Consider the following 13247-nt stretch of genomic DNA (forward strand, 5'->3'; position numbering starts at 1 on the left):
CCTAAAAAAAACTATTTCTTAGCTTCTTTCTTAGTTTCTTGATGAAAGCGCTCAAACATGAATAAGGAAGAACATGTGTGTATTAATATGTTTTCCTTCAGTCAAGCCTGTGAATATTAAGTAACGGCAAATTAAACTGTAACCATAGATTGCTTTTTGGGTTGCATTTAATTTACCTTCTAAACCTCTATGAGTTTTACTTGATTCTGGATTTTGTTAAGAGGTAGAGTACACATTAATTTTAGATGGCAAGAAGCTATTGAGGAACTTGCTATTGAATTGAGTCAGTGGTTTTAGCTGAAAATGTGTTCTTTTGTCATTTAAAAATTCCTCTTTCCATAGCTTGCAATGTAAGACTATACTCTTAACTATTACTCTTAAATTTTCAATTGAAATATCTTCTTTTAAAAATAAGAAAGAACAAAAATCTTCTAACTAATGTTATAAGAAATATTTGAATTAAAATGCAGTTTCCAAAATTTTTTTAACCCTTTTTGGTATGATTTTTCTTTGCTACTTTGAGAATAACTACATATGAAGATATAATTTCAAATAAAGAAAAAGTATATCTTCATCAGATTTAATGCTGAGATAAAGCAAAAAAGTTCATATATGGAACTTTAACACTTTTTGTCTTTTACTTCATCATAAGTAATTGCTGGCTGATGTGTTTGTGTGTGTGTTTGCTATTTAGAGATTAGATAGATATATAGATGATATATTAGTTTTTAAATGTGATAAAAGGAACTAAATCAAAATATTTCCTTAAAAAGTTATTTAAAGAATTTTCTACAAGTGAAACCATATTTAAACAATTCTGTAGCACTTTGTTTCTACTTCTATAATATCAATTTATAATTTTCCAAAAAATAATCATTTAAATGCCAGTCATTAACTGGTAAATTTGTTTATTTGCCTTATAATAATTGGTCTAGTCCTATAATCTTGTGATTTGAGGAAAGGCAAAGCTCTTTAATTGCAATGATTAAAAAGCTAGGTAAAGAAAGTAAAAAATGAAAGTTAGGGTAGCAACACAGTGACAGAAGATTGTCTGACATTCCTTAGCTCAAGAGCAAGCCCAACTACTGTCTATCAGGTTTTTCCTTTCTCTTGGACTAAGTTCTATTTTTCTATAAGTGATGAAGAGGAATACAATTTTAAGTATTAAAACTTAGCATATGTTCTAATATTGCAAAGACAATGTATGGAAATTTTAGTGTAGTCAAAATAATAAAAATTTTAAATATCATAATTCCATGACCAGACAACACTGCTTTAAACCCTTAGTGTATGCATAGTCAGATCTTAGCTTACACATATTCACACCCTAAAGCACCTTAACAGGAATGCAATTCAACACAGTAAAATCTTTACAAACCTCATTTTTACACTTAACAATAGATTATAAATATTTTCCACATCAATAAACATTAACATTATTTTAAGTATTGTGAATGATTCAATTGTATGCTATTACATAATTTATTAGTTACCTATTAGACATTTCACTCTTTTTTACATTTTTGCTGTTTTATGCAAAGACACAATGTACCTTACTACTAAATCTTTGCACATGGGAACCTATCTAGATTAATGGGACTGGGATTGTAGGCTTGAATGTGAATCATTCATTGGTGAATAATATCCTGTACCAGTAAGACACATACAAGAGAAGAATTAAAGCAATGATTAAGATTTCTTAGCTGACTCATTCAGTGACTCTTGGAAAACAGTGTCCAACATAGGAACATGTGTATCTTCTCAGGGCATCTTGAATTTTCCCTCTCTTTCATACTAACCTACAAGAAAAAATATTGTAGAAGTTCTTGGTGATGTTTCTCAGACCTAACCAGTGTGGCATCTTCCAACTTACAGTATCCTGGACATACCTGTATTTGCATGCATGGCACTTTATGCTGGCATAGAGTACAGGGTCTCTGATGGAAGCTTCGCTTGGTCAGAATCCATATCAGCAGTCCCAAAGTAAAATAACATGAAACAGCCTTAGTAGTTCTTGTTCCCATATTATTCTTCCTCGGGGCAGCTTGGGACCTGGAGCTAACCTGTCAGTGATAAATCAGATAAACAAATGTGACATTCAAACCGTCAACCAGACTTAGCCAAATGTAATAATAATGTTTCCCATGGGAGAAAATGGAATGGGTAAGAAATAGATACAGGGAAACAAAATGTAAGTGCCCAGGCTTTGGAAAGTCTGAAGTAGTCTCATGATAACATGTGTTGTCCCAATTCAGTCAGGCAGAGTTTCACTATATTTATAACCCAAACTGGGCTCCTTTCCATGGGGATAACCCAAAAGCAAAATTCCCAGAGACTAAGTAAAAGTTCTCTCTTGCTTTGAATATACAAACAATCATAGATTTCTTGAAAGAATAGTGGGAAAACCTTCACTTTCTCTGAGGAGAAACCCTGTGTTCTAAACTGTTGGTCTTCATACCTCACTTCCACCCAAGAGCAGCTTCCCCTCAGAGAGGCTCTGGGCTGTCACACCGACAGGCACATTGTGAGGCATGCCAAGATTCTGCAGGTCTCTTCCCAAAGAAAAATACTTTTTTCTGGTGTGAAGAAATTGCATCTTTATAACTGCTAAACACTGATAACCCCAGAAGTTAAAAGCTATTAATTTTGAGAATTATAGCTACTTTTATTGAGTACCTACTATGTGTCATGTATTATATAACAAGAACACTTCTTATTTTATCTGTTTGAGCCTTACAACACTCCTCTGCTTAAGGCACTGCTCTCTCCATTCTACAACGCCAAGAACTCCTTCAAAGACATAATGTCCTTGTCCAGGGCCAGGCTCTACCGAGCAAGAACCCCCAGGCAGGAAATCTGGTTCTGACTTCTCATCTGGTGCTCTTGGGCAAAACCTGAATAAGTACTGTATTCCTTGATGACACCCATAACACCTGTTTCATAATGTACCATTCTCATTTTCCTTAATTTTAATTTATTCAAATATTCTCCTTCTATCTTGATATTCCAAACATTATTCCACTTGCATCAGTCATTATGATGATAAGTTAAAGATTGATTTGCTTACTCAATTTGCTTCATACTATAATATCTATGTTGCCATTCTTAGTCCTTATGCATCACCACCCCTACCTCCCATTAGACTGATAAATTGTGCACAATTTTGCCAATTAAGACTTAAACATCTCTGAGTCAAATTTATTAGGAAGTATTTCCGTAAACCACAGTAGTTTAAACATTATATTACACTAATTTACAGGGTCTTACAGCAAATAAATTACACTAGATTTATATCTGTTATTCTCAATTATAAAGTGGTAAAGAAATAGCATAGTATAGTATATGTGAGATAGAATTTAATAAGTTATATTTGAAATAGTTTAAAAAATATTTTCCTTATTATTTTGAGTAAATATAACACCAGGCTACATACCAGTAGGTGCCCAATGATACTATGAGAACGACTGGATTTAGTTATAACTGATGTTGCAGATTTGGACATTTCCTAGGAAAAAAAATCTATTGTAATTAAAACAGTTTAGAAGAATATCACAGATGTTAATTTTCCTTTTTCCTTCTGTCTATGAAACAAATATTTTATAATGCCTTATAAGCATCTCCCAGAAATGCTTTATGAAGATTGCAGAATCATTCAGATTGTTCCATTGTCTCTCTTATGTTTTGACTTCCTTTTTATTCACTTAAGCTATAACTAAGAGATAGTCCTCTAGAGGTAACACCAAAGATACTTTAGTCACTAAAACTATGGACTTTTTAGTAGACAATCACTTTAAAAGCGATGTTTAGCAATTATGTATTGTAGGAAGCCTGGTCACTGTTCTTTATTACAAAAGCATACACTTAATATGAATTAAGTGCATGTTGAAACAGAAACAGAGAATACTTGTATTATTATTCCCTCAAGGGTTAAATTCACCTGGGAGAGGAAACACTGATAAATAAAATCAGTAGCATGACCTTCCCTTAAAAGTAGAAATGCATTTCATATGTTAGTATTCAAGTCTGCTTGCATATTATGTAGCACTTACCTAGGCATGGTTCAAACTCTATTGAGGAGGGAACAATGGTAGTGAGATAGTTGTGCTTGAAGGTGCAATGTGCTACAGTAGACTCAATTAGGACCATTTATGATTATAGTTTATATGATGTCTGCATTAGTTCATTTAAAATGTACTAAACTATCAAATCACTTCACACAGGTCATTGAACAGCAATAAAGTGGTATCAGCTCTTCTCCATTATGACTCTGAGCTAGATTTGAACGAGTGACTCACAGAAAATAGGCTATATTCTATTGTCAGTCTATAAGAAATACATTTATAGAATAGCAGTATTTCTACCTATAACATTTTGTCTCTACATTTGTTTTCTTTGAAATGGATACAATTTATAAATTGTCTCTTGAAAACACAAATCTTAGGTAAGATAAAATAATTGTTATACATTGTATCTCCATATATTATATATTTATTATTTATATATTCATAATTTTATTAAATCTGAGTAGAAGTAGCCACATGCAATGCGATATTAAAAGGTCTTTTGGTTATCAAAGCAAAATGGAAATTAGGTGTAGTCAGACATACAGCACAAATTTACTACTCTCACATAATTCTGTAAGGCATAAATCTCCACCATACACACCTGTAAATGTTCTCTTATCTCATAGATTATATCAGCTAAAAGAATATTTACCAAGAAAACTAAGCAGTGATCTGTGCTGAAAGGCACAATTTTATTTTACTAAAATACTAAAATGTATTGAAGTACCCATATACATATTTTAGGTCACTTCTGATGGTGACATTGTGTAAATAGATGCCAAAGTAGGATTACAAACACCTTTCAACAGGGATATTCTAAAACCAATGACTGGTAGCAATATCTGGGCCAGTGGACAATAATGGCTTCATTGCAAAAGCTACCTTAAAAACCTCAAATAAACACAATACTAGGTCATTCAAAAGAAATGGAATGTTGTGTTGCATTATCTATGCATTTATTCAAATCTATGAAAAAAACATTTTTGTAATTTTGCTTATTTAAATTTTTTTAATAGCTTTGACCATTAGCATATATATATTCGTTTTTGCCTTTCTTTCTACAACTTTCAATGGTATACCACAAGTTTTTTGTTCTTGAATTACACAAGATTGAAATTCTTTCTTGTATTTTGCAAGTTGGATATGTCATAGGAAATGACAAATAATAAATGTTTGTTTCCAGCTGTGTTCCAAGTATTTTATATTCTGCCTCGACATTGCACTGTGTGTTAAAGTTGCTTTGCTTTGCATTCCGCCTCCACTTCCTTTGGGAAGGATGTTAACGGTGTGTCCTGTGGTCTTCTTTGTAGTCGCAGCGCCGGGTTACCTTTCATCTCCCTGACGGCTCCCAGGAAAGCTGCAGTGACAGTGGTCTAGGAGACCACGAGCCGGTGGGTAGTGGAACCCTGATCTCACACCCTCTTCCTCTGGTTCAGCCACAGGACGAATTCTACGACCAGGCCTCTCCGGACAAGAGGACTGAAGCAGATGGCAACTCTGATCCCAACTCTGGTGAGTCCTCTTAAAAACTTTTCTTGGAGTTCTTCTGGTTTTCTGTTGTGCCCTTGAGTTTTAACAGTCATTCTGGGGAGCAAGTAAATGGACATTCAGTTGTTTTTTGCTGGCTTTACTGTTGTTGTAATATTCTTTGAAATATATCAAGTCTAATGTGCTTGGTATATTGGCTGTTAAATTCTTTGGTGCATCTTTATTTTATGAACCATGAAAAAAGAAAAAATGCTGCAGATACAATTGCAAGAAGCCGTTTTATGAAAGACATCTAGATGTCAAAGATATTAAAATGGGAAGACAGTTTTACATTTTAGAATTGATTAAATATAGTTAAGTGGAACATAGTCAATGAAGAAAAAGAAAAAAGTGTCCTGTGGAATGCTCTTTTCCAATGAAGACTATACACACACACATAAACACACACACACACACACACACACACACACACACACACACACACATATATATATATAAAACATGGTGATTAAAACAAGTATGAAGAGGAGTGATAATGATGTGGGGATTTATGGGTTTATATTTTTTGTCTATTTTAATTTTGGATGTTTTTTTTTTTTAACCAATACATTGAAAGAGTGGAATGAGTGGGATGAGACTGGCAAAATCCTTTATTTTCTGACAAACTCACACCTCACCTCAGAAATCATTATACATTCCAGGTAAGCCCTGTGAGGGTACTTCTTCCTCGGCCTTTGAAGAAAAATTTGGGCAAATGCTATATCTTTTTTGTTCATGTTATTGTTATTTTTTTTAATCACTAACTAGTTCACTTTACTTAAAAATTAGAAGTCCAATTCAATAATTATTATGTCCAGTCCAAAGCAATGATTGTGATTTCTGTTTGATTTGAATTAAAAGTTTTTTCTAACTCACCTTGGCCTGCTTCAAACTTGTCTATTGTGTGAAATGGGGTTAGGGTGATGTTTTTGTAATGTCCTAGCTCTTTCTCTCACTACTTTAGATATTAAAGTGCCTCTGGCAATTCTATGGTTGAAGTAGAAATACCAAGAAGAGGTAAAAAGCATGAAAGGACTTTCTTAACTAGTCCTGTTGTGGTAATCCAGCATTGGCGTTTTATGCCTTCTAGGATTTTAAACTGACTCTTTGATTTCAGGGTAGTGGTGGGGGATCTTTTGTACATATGCACCCTCTCAAGCTGTGCTCCCATCTCTGCAGGTTTTTCTGATAGGTGGGTTTCTTCTCATTGACATATGAAGTTACATTTGCATCTTCTATCTGCTGAAGTTTTCCTCAGCCAATCTTTTAGGAAAATCTAAGCAAATTCCATACCAGCTCTGGTTCTTAATCTTTCATGTCCTCTTTCTTGGTCCCATAAGGAAAACATACATGCATCTTTTGACTTCACATATCCAGAAGGTCAGGCCATATCCAAAGAGGCAACTACTCATCTCACAGCATTTGGCGGAGCTGGTCAAAAATTCTCCTTAGATTTCTTGGTTCTGGTTAGTCTAAGGACCATTGAACCTGTGGTTCCATTGTCTCAACATTTGCAGGACTTGTGTAAAGAGGTTGGATATGTAGGACAGCTCTTTCTAAACAGATTTCCTAGTCTGCAACTTCCCCTTCTCCAATTTTAAAACATCTCTTATTAGCATTAAGGCAAGGGTCGCAAAACTGGTTCTTGACCACCTCTTCTGCACATGGCTCCTCTGGTCTTTGGGCCTCCTCCAAAATCAAGACAGGAAAGCTCTATTTTAAACACACTGGCACAAATGGTTTTAGGACTTTTCTATGTAGTTCACCAGTTATTTTCACGGAAGTAAAGGTAAAAAAAAAAAATGTATGCTGCAATATGGTTAAGCTAAGCTGCCCTAGGCCAGGACTTTATCTAATAGGTGCAGTTACTCATCCAACAATTTCTTAAACCTGGAAAATAGCACTGGGTAAATTGCCAAATAGGAGAAGACATGAGAGATTCTAAAGCTGGGGGTAGGGGGGAAACTTTCAAGCCTGCTTGAAGAACTCCCCAGAATTTTTACCAATCCTGTCACATGGAAAAAAAGACCCAAGGGAAGACACACCCTTGTACACTGCAACACTCAACTCAGCACAGTGACTTCACCCAGAAGAATCACGTTCATAAAAATGTGTTAAACCAGAACAGTGCTCCTTGCTGGAGAAGCCATCCTTATCCATGATTGGGAAGGAAGGATAAGAGTCAGATAAGGAAAGGTGGAGCCCAGAGGGCCCCTGGAGGCTAACACTTCTTTTGACATTTAAAAAGACTTTAATTTTAACCTCTTTTGCAAACGTCTAGAGGAGAATTCATTAGACTAGCCTAGAAACACTGAGATCCATAACTAAGCAGTAATTCATATTAGTATAATATTATGATATATTATCTTAAAATTCTGCAGTCACATTTTTGTAATTAACTTTGAAGAATTTGTGGAGTAAGGTACAGAGTAATTGAAGCAATAATCTTCAACAGTAATAATCTTGCTATGTAGATCTAAACCATTTCCATTGTCTTCAGTGGCATTTTCTGTCTCTTGAAGAGTCATGATTTTATAGCAATCATGCAATATCCATATAAATTTGTATTATCTATAGAGTTATTAAGTATTATATCTGTATGGATTCCTAGTTTTTCAAATATAATTATTCTTAAAAATAATTAAAATTTAGTAATAATTTCATAGTAACTTTTTTAATTATGCATTTTTTAAAGAAATTAATACAAATGGTATCATGTGGGGGAGTTTTTGGAAACTTAAGCTTTAATATACCTTTAGACTTTAATGTAGCCCTCTGGCAACCAAAGAGATAGTGTCTCTATGTTCTAGGCACTTCTGAGTCCTAGTGCATACTTAGTCAACTGTCCCACAAATGGCACACACACATGCAATATTTCTTGCAGTGAGTTTTGTCAGTTTTTCTGCATAAAAAGATTTATCCCATTCCCAAATAACAGAATTAATCATATTTCCTTAAAAAGTTAACTTATTAATATGATCATGCCCTCCATGTAAAACTCAATAAAACCGTTTATTCTAATAAAATAGTAAGGGGATTTTCAATTGAGGATTTTAATTTTTAAGACATATAGCTAGAATGATGAAGAAATTTCACCAAGTTAAAAAGAAACAAAAACAATTATGTAATCAGATTGGGAGCAGTTTATTACCACTAATTCAGAATTAGGTCCTAATCCTGTCCCATTGAGAATCATGAATGGAGTTATTTTTTCATCTGTTTTTCTTTTAAATGCTAATTTTAAGTACTTTCTCCTGTTTAATGATGTTCAAATTTTCACATTGTAATTATATTATTAAAGCCCTGACTGTCATATGCTTCTACCTCTATCTGGACTGGGTATGAATTCAGCTGGTGAATTTCTCGCTAAGGATAGTTTTGATACCTGGTATATTTATGGGTAATATTTACTGAAGTCTACTTATGAGTCAGGAATGCTAGTAAATGTTTTAATATATTGTTTATGATTCCACACCAGTATTGCAAGTTAAATAGTATTATAAGTAAATTATTTGTCAAAACTACTTAGAAAGTAGCTGAGGCATAATATGAACTCGGGAATGCCTAACTTCACAGGTTATGCTTTTACTATTCAAAGAAACCACCTGCAATGTGCACAGGTTTTAAGACAGTGTGTAATACAATATAGTCATCACTGACATTGAGTTTTAAATTTGAGGACACTAATCTCATTTTTAAGAGGAAGTTTGAGACATTGAATATTACTAAGATGAGTCGTAAGATGAACAACTTGTGAAAGAACTACTTCTGCAAGGATTACTTGGCACTGGGCTAATGAAAATTAGACCTTAATAGGACCCCGCAGCCCACACAGTATAAAATTATTTTATACAGAGGAGTAAAAAGGGAAGTGCTTGGCCTAAGTTACATAGTTTGTGAGTCAAGAATAGAACTCATATATGTGGAGTCTTACTTAGTCTTATTTAGTCCTCTTTTCGTTGGAACAATTTTTCTTTATCATGGTACTTATATCTTTTCCTTAAAGAGAATCTGTGTGATTAGTTGATTCACAATTGTCTCTCCCATTAATCTCTAAAGACTATTTGCTCACCTTTCTATTCTCCAGGCATAACAGTACCTGGAATATAGTAGGACAGCAATGTATATTTGTTGACTAAAAAAATAATATTTCACAAACACACAAATATACAGTGAGACAAATTAAGTGTTCTATTAAGATAAAGCAAATAAACAAATAATAAACCTAGGAAGTCCTATATCATGTTAACTGTGGTTATCTTCAGTTTGGAGTATTAATTTATTTTTAATTGTCTATATTTTCCACAGTTTTAATAATGTAGTCAAATTATATTTTTATTTTGTAATTTTCATGGAGAGCACCTGATACAGAGCTGAGAAAAAAATCATTCTTAGAATAAAGTAAAAAATTGTATTAAAAATATTTTTTCCTGTCAGTCTTAAAGATATAGGACACACATGCTAAGAAACGGAGAACTTAAAATATTTGAGCATGAGATTTTAAATGAGGCTGTCATTTTGGGGAGAAAAAAAATCAAGTTAATAAAATTTTAAAATACTCCAGCAAAATCCAGAAGAAAAACATAATTACCCTATCAAATTTCAGTCCTAAGAAATTGTACTAATCCTAACTTTCAAGAAAAAAAATCACTAACCATAATATGCTTTGGGAATTAAACATGAATTTGATTTTTGGGGCACAGCATTTTATACAATAATTTTTATGAACTATGTTTATTTTTTTTCATACATACCTTGGGTTGAACTAATTATACTAACCCAAAGAAAATTTTTCAGAGGTTTCATATTGTCACCTGTTATGTTCATTTCCCCATGGGATTTTTGTAATCAATTCAGGGTGATCCCACAATAGTGGCCCCTGAGTTAATGAATCTAGAGTTCCTCAGAGAATGGTATAGAGAAAAAGTAATCAATCCTACTGTGCTTTGAGTTTAAGGGGAAAAAAAGACAATAAAAGAACAAAATTTGATTTTTTTAATGCTATAAAACTTTAATTTTTTGCTTTATTAAATATATTTTTCTAAATGTAAGTTAAAAACTATCTATTACTAACTACTTTCCCCTTAAAATCAGAGAGGTCAGAACATTTTCTAGATTAAGTCATGTAGATCACAAACAAAATATACATCTACTCATCTCTTATGTATGTATATACGTATATATGTATCTATCTATCTACCATCTATGTTCTATTGCTAATCACCACCAACTTAGTGTCTTAAAACAACGCACATTCATAATTTCACAGTTTAAGTCAGGAGTCCGAACGTGCCTTGGCTGAGTCCTCTACTCAGGGTCTCAAAAGCCTGCAATCAAGGTGTGAACCAGGTTACTTTCTCATCTGCAGGCTAAACTGTGGAAGAATTTACTTCTTAGATTTTTCAAATTATTAGAAGAATTTATTTCCTTGCAGTTGTAAGACTGAGACTATCTCACTGGCTGTGTGCTGGAGACAGCTCTAAGTCCTTGGAGGTCACCCTCAGCTGCTAACCACATGTGCCTCTCAACATGACTGCTTACTTCTTCAAGGGCAGTTAGACAGTCTCTAGAGTGAGTTTGTAGCAATATGCATTCTTACATAACTTCACATATTCACAGGAGTGACATTCCATCACTGTTGCCATATTCTATTGGTCATAAGCAATTCTCAGGTCCTGCCCACACTCAAGGGAAGGGGGATACATATGGTAATGAACACCAGGAGGTTGGGAACCTGAGGGGTCACACTAGAGTATGTCTGCCATAATTTATATAAGACTTAGTAATTCTGAAATATCTTACAATTCAAGGTCTGTCATTTAAGATCCTTTATTCACATGACTTTTCCATGATTCGTTCATTTGTTTATTCATTCTGTAAACACTCATGCAGAGGCTACTATGTGTCAGGTACTCTGCTAGATTCTGGGGACAGGCATTAAAACCAAGGTTCAATAAACTTAAAAAAAAAAACTGAATTACTGTGAGAACAAGAGTTCTAATGTCAGTTCCTTGGTAGGAGAGGCCTTGAGTAAATTTGCGGGAACTTGTAAAGTTCCTGAAATTGTTTTGCAATTTTATTTTCTCTGAGGGGCAGGCTATGAGCATTTTATAGACCATAAAAACAAGACAAAAAAAAAAGAAATATTGACTTTTGAAAGAGAGAAGATACTAGATACCAATAACATTAGTGAACTAGAATAAATGCCATTTATAAACATAAAAAAGTGGGGTTTAAAATAGAATATGTCTTGAATAAGAAATCAATAAAGATTCTATAGAGTGATTCTTTAAACAAGTGACATTGGATAAACAGATATTGTTTAAGCAAATAAAATATGTATGTGTGCCTCTGTGTGCGTGTGCCTCTGTGTGTGTGTGTGTGTGTGTGAGCACCCACTGGCAGTGCAGGTTTCTTGGTGCTATGAAATGTCATGGCTAGTTGGGTAAGCAGTGAATAGTTCAGTATTTTTGTGGCACATGCAGTTATGCTTAGCTCCACCACGTGGTCTCGGGTTCCTAACCTCCAAAATGGGGCTATTAATATCTTTGAGAATATTGTTATGAAAACTACAGTTATTTGATATAAATAATCACTTAGCACAGTGCCTGAAACACAGATGCTCAACAAATGGTTAATATACAACTGTTCCAGTCTGTGACAAGAAATGAACCTGGATTGAGATATAGGTTGGACCAGATTTTGAATGATGGGGAGGATAGAATACATTCTAATTGGATACAGCAGATAAGAGAATAGAAAGACTTGATGGTATTCCATGATTTTAGTTTGCTAGACTTACCGGAAAATTACACAATTAAATAAATTAGAGAATATGAGATAAAAAAGCTCAGCTTAGGAAACAATTCTTAAAAAGTTTAAAAATTTGGATAGGTGTAAAAGTTCCTAGATAGATGTATCTAGGAACTAAGAATATGATTCTGAGTTGGAAACTGGAAACTTACAACATAGAAGGTGACTGAAATTTGGGGAGTAAATGTAGTTATGAAGATAGACAAGGGACTATCTTCGAAGGGATTATCTTCTTGGAAGATAGTCCAAGAAGGAAATCATGACAAACAACATTTAGGGCAGGCAAAGATGAGGGTGGAGTGGAGTGAGAGCAAAGACAACAAAAATTAGGGTAGAATCAAAAAGATATTTGAAAGTTTGGGGGAGGTTTGAGTCCTAAACATAGTCAGTGTTGGCTTTTTTGGGAGGCACTGTGGAGTTGTGATTAAGAACACAGACTGTGGATTCAGAATAACCTTTTATCTAACTCATTGACCCTGGGTCCACAGGGCTGTTGGCACATACTGCAGGCTTGGTTTACAGGTATCATTATTTCTGTATTGTTATTATTATCAATAGACAGTGAAAATATGTAGAAGAATCAAAACATTTAGCAAAAGTTTCCAGTCAAGTGTTCAAAGTTACCACGGAGAATTTTGAAATGCAAAATCATTGTTATACCTTAGAAGAAAAAAAATTCTAAAAATGTGTTTCAAATTCTGAATACTTTATATTTTAAATTCTTTTCATGGGACTTTTTTCATACTCATCATATCTGATGGGCAGTTCCGGAACACCAGTTTGCTAAAGACTGATAAAAACTTATATAGTAAAGCATATTTATACTCCAGTATATTCATTATT

The 13247-nt window shown here is 33.8% G+C and overlaps 1 protein-coding gene across 1 annotated transcript in view; it reads left to right on the plus strand.

Annotated features, from left to right (window-relative positions):
• Window positions 1–13247, plus strand: part of PCDH9 (protocadherin 9) — a gene marked incomplete at its 3' end in the record, with an annotated part of 981324 nt that overhangs the window by 638748 nt on the left and 329329 nt on the right. The window contains exon 4 of the mRNA XM_079903420.1: window positions 5375–5576. Coding sequence (XP_079759546.1) covers window positions 5375–5576 — 202 coding nt within the window. The remainder of the gene's footprint in view (window positions 1–5374; window positions 5577–13247) is intronic.

The sequence above is a fragment of the Stenella coeruleoalba genome, assembly GCF_951394435.1.
Source record: "Stenella coeruleoalba genome assembly, chromosome: 18".
Lineage (NCBI taxonomy): Eukaryota > Metazoa > Chordata > Mammalia > Artiodactyla > Delphinidae > Stenella > Stenella coeruleoalba.